The following is a 4,408-nucleotide window of genomic DNA, read 5'->3' as shown; positions in this document are numbered from 1 at the left end:
ATTGATTTTCCAGGTTTAACATCTAGTTTGTGGTGGCGGCAGGAGCTACTAAGCTTATTTGGAGGATAACGAATTTCTTTGAGCATTTCTTCAAAAGTGTGTCTGCATTGCTTTGCTGGCTCTCCTCATTATCAGGCAATTTTCATAAGACAAAAATCTGGATCAAAAGGGATTAGGCCCGTGGCACAAAATCCACCCTTTATGTTTTCCTTGGAGTTTGCTAAAATCTTAGTCAGTGTCTGCTTCAGAAGAGATGGGAAGGCATCCTTGGAAATGGTCCCATGAGTGTGTTTCTTTCAATCAGTTAATACAGCTCACCATACTGCTTTCATTGGCCTGAAGAAGCTCACGTCAAGCGGTTGGCGGGGGTGCTTGCTATTGGGGGGAAGGAGAATGAATGAAATATTGTTCCGCTCACACTCTTCAATACCACATAAAGACACATAACTGGATAAGTTGTCTCCAATCACGACTGTTGGCCCATTTTGCCTCTTCAAATATGGCAAAGCGATTGTAAACAACCAATCTTCAAATACTGGCAGGTCAAACCATCCAGTTTTGTTCCTATTGAAACAGGTTCCTTGTGGTCCACCTTCTTGCCACGTGTCCCACAAAAGCTCTGATTTGTAAAGAACATACGGAGGAAGCAGTTTACCATCAGCACTAGCTGCCATCATTATTGAGACACTAGATTTTGATGAGTCCATCACTTTTTCAGCATGCTTACTCCCTCGTTTCATAATTATCTGCTGCTTGCCTGGATCATATGACATGTTGGTTTCATCATAGTTGATCATGTTCTAGGTGGGAGATTTTCCAGCTTTGCCTTGATATTGGAGAAAAACATCTTAACAGTCTCTTTGTTCACTTCTGCACGAGCTCGTTTAATATTTTCGCTTAAGCGAACAGAAAGATCTTCTGACTGTCGTTTGAGGAATAAGTGCACCTATTCTTCTCCTGGAAAATTATTACGAAATTTCTTCTCTTTTTGGCCAGATTTAACAAGGTATCCTGAAACTAAATATCTAATATCCAATTTAATGAAGGTAAATCCCCTATGTGCAGCCCTCAAGATACCTTGCTTCAACATTTCTTCTTCTTCTTTATTTAGCACTGGCTGTCCTCCCATTTTTTTCGGATGTGCTTCCTGCGCTTTATTTTGTATTGTTGATTTAGATATACCATACAAATCACACGCTTTCCTGTACGATAACTTACCACTCTGAATATCACGAACAGCTTTATCTAAAAGTCCCGGGTCATAATTACGTACTGTCCCGCCTCTCCTGCTCTTATATGTTCTTGGCATTGTCCGAAATCACCCTACACAGTACACAGTTTTACAAAAACGGCCATTATTTTATAACCTTGCATGAGAAACTCGACAAACTTGTACAGAAATTGTCTCAATGCTGTTAGCTACTGAGCCCGTTGGCAATTATGGTTACAATAACTTCCTGCTCGGCACAACAATAGGAAGTTTCCACTTTACGATAATGCATGAATTTTTAACACTGAGACTGTTCGTCAGTTGTTCACCTAGGGAAACAATTGATGCAAAATAAAAGTTGTGGAAAGTGGTAAATGCAGTGGCAAAGAGCAAATAAGCCATACTGCCTGAATTCACCCCAGTGTCCAAAATCAACCTGTTTGACGGTACATCAAGTGTTTGAGGAAGAAGGCTTTTCTCAAGTCACTTATCCTCATCTAAGTAAAGCCTTTGACTGTGTAGAGCAAACACCACTTCTGGGAAAAAAAATTCAATTCTATGGCATTGAAGGTAACAGCCTTAAACTATTAAAATCATATCTACAGAAACCATAGGCAAATTGCCTGTATTGGCAAGGAAATGCTGTGTATAGAACAAGTTAAGGTAAGTGTTCCTCAAGGATCCATATTTGGCCCTTTTCTGTTCCTAATAATGATCCATGATCTGCCATCATTTATAAAGTCCAGTACAGTTCTATATGAAGATTATACAACCTTTCTTCATTGTAGTATTGATCTCAGCAGCCTTAAAAGGTGCATTGCAAAGACAATGGACAAAGCTTCCAACTAGTTTAAAGAAAGTGGCTCCTCACTGAATGACAACAAAAGACAGTACATGGTTTTTAGTCTGAAAGACAAGCTTCCATCAGATGATCCTAGTTATGTTAAGTTTTTGGGGGTATATTTAAACAATAAATTATCTTGGGGTCAATATGTACAATATATCAGTGATAAACTGTCAAGAGTAACTTATTTGTTAAGGTGACTTATGGATTGTGTACCCGAAAAGTATGTTAGAACATCCCATTTTTCTTTCTTCCAAAACATACTAACAGGGCTGCCACAAGTATCCCCAGATGAAATTCCTTGATATTTCCTTGATTTCCAGACAAGTTTTAGCATTTTTCCCTGACAAATTTTGAGATCTCAAGGGTAAGTAAAGACATAAGTTGACAAAAAAATGTATGGACTTCTGAATTTCTCCCCGATGTGAGCAAAAATCTTAGGTATTAACATCAACATCTTTTGTAATGAACTGTTTTTAGATGGAGAAATCAAGTCAAATGGTGGATGTGTTTCATTAAGACCACTGTTGTTATTTTATTCCAATAAAACAAAACAAATTTTGTGATAAAAATACACACTTCCTTTGAGTCACAAGACAGATTTAAAATATCTTCACTGATTCCATAAATAACCTGAGAAACAAGAAGGCCTCTTGAAAGAAGCATATAAGGCAGGGAGGAGTTATGTAAACCAACACTAAAGGTGACCACCAATAAAATGTTGGTTCTACAATGTTCATTAGTATCAGTTATTATCCACTGTGTTATGTCTATTACCTTACAATATGAGTACATAGTGTGTAAACCACCAGTGACTACCACAGTCTTCTTCTTCTTATCGTTGATATTTTCTAATACACAGGAAGTATAAAAAAGAATCATCCAATTTTAAAAAATCATAACTGCTATGCTATTTTAGATATGTGTGTGAACACCATACTGTTGGAAAAAACAAAACTAGGTAGCAGCAGTGAGTGCACCCACTTCAGTTCTAGAAAAAATGGTTTCGGGACAACAGGAAGTGTTCTGTGCTCTACATTTTGCACAATGCAGGTGAGTAATAACTGTTCAGCATGACTTCATAATTTACACAAAAAAGAAGTTAACAGAAGCAAAACACAGAGAAAATGTACATTGTTACAGTACCAGAAGGGACAGATGCATTTATACCCAATACCACAGACTGCCAAAACCACTAAACATTTATGAACTCATGGGGCACAAATTATTTAATAAGATTCCACAATTTGTACAATAATTACCCATACAAGCATTCAAACAAATACTGTCTGACTGGCTAGTTACCCACCCATTCTATGACATAAATGAATATTTCAGCTGTTGTATAATATTGCAACACTAATAACAATGCTGTTGTTTCTTTTAAATTATCAACTGTATTGTATAACATATGTGACCTTGTCTATTGCTGCAAGGCCAAATGACAATAAAATTATTATTATTATTATTATGGGCAATGCTATATGAAACAAAACTAAGCAGGATTTCTAATTGATCTGTACCAGGCTTATTTCAGTAGACTGTAAAATCTAGGCAATAGGTATTGATTATATACTTGTGACTGCAGTTTGATTGTATTGTTTCTCAAGTAGATAGTGACATCATAAACATTCAACAAAACTGGATCTGACAATCTTCTCACCAAGTACTTGCGGCAGTAAAAGCCATATACGTTCAATCACTGTGCATACGCTGTTGAGCTATTTGGGATCACCAGATGAACAAGTTCCTTGAAATGGTTTTTTTACATTGACCACCCCTCTTTCCATAGATTTAAAAGAAACTATTGGGTAGTTTAGACTGAGAATTTGATAATATCTTTTTGAAGTCCTAAATGTTTTTGTGATAGCATTGATACATGGTCAATTAATGTGTGACCAGGTCAAAAAATATTTGGAAGTTTCCTTTCCCAGTGTGACAGAAAAATCTATCTTAATATTTGATTCTTGGGGTGATGAATGTGAAAGAACCATTTTGAGAATCGTATCTGAGGACAGGGAATTTGGTCATCACTTGTTCATCTGGTGATCCCAAAAGGTTCAGTGATATTCTATTGTTCATACAATGTACTTACTAAGTTTCTATGATGTCTTTGGCTTCTGTTCCACAACCCTGAAGATTCTCCTCCTGGATGGGGTCTATGGAAGATAATGAATGGATGGATGAATGAATGAATTGTCCATTTTACATCATATTTTAATGGACTTTGGATCATTGGCTTTTTATTTTATTTATTTTTTTTTTTAAGGCTAAGAGGTTGTAGTCTTCCCCGATCAGCTCATAAGCTGTCACATTATTCAAGAAGAATGATATACAACTCTCACAGAGCTGTC

General features: G+C 36.7%; 1 protein-coding gene across 1 annotated transcript; it reads right to left on the bottom strand.

Annotated features, from left to right (window-relative positions):
* Positions 1-314: 314 nt before the first annotated feature.
* Positions 315-797, bottom strand: LOC126199707 (uncharacterized). Its single transcript, XM_049936633.1, has one exon. It carries the CDS (start codon positions 795-797, stop codon positions 315-317), a length of 483 nt encoding a protein of 160 aa, XP_049792590.1.
* Positions 798-4,408: the final 3,611 nt, after the last annotated feature.

The sequence above is a fragment of the Schistocerca nitens genome, chromosome 8 (genome assembly GCF_023898315.1).
Source record: "Schistocerca nitens isolate TAMUIC-IGC-003100 chromosome 8, iqSchNite1.1, whole genome shotgun sequence".
Classification (NCBI taxonomy): domain Eukaryota; kingdom Metazoa; phylum Arthropoda; class Insecta; order Orthoptera; family Acrididae; genus Schistocerca; species Schistocerca nitens.
Note: the sequence above shows the minus strand (reverse complement) of the source record. Positions and strands in the feature narration are given on the sequence as shown.

Bases quoted from the DNA above. Each gene is read 5' to 3' on its own strand.
- LOC126199707 (XM_049936633.1), bottom strand. From the start codon at position 797: ATGATCAACTATGATGAAACCAACATGTCATATGATCCAGGCAAGCAG.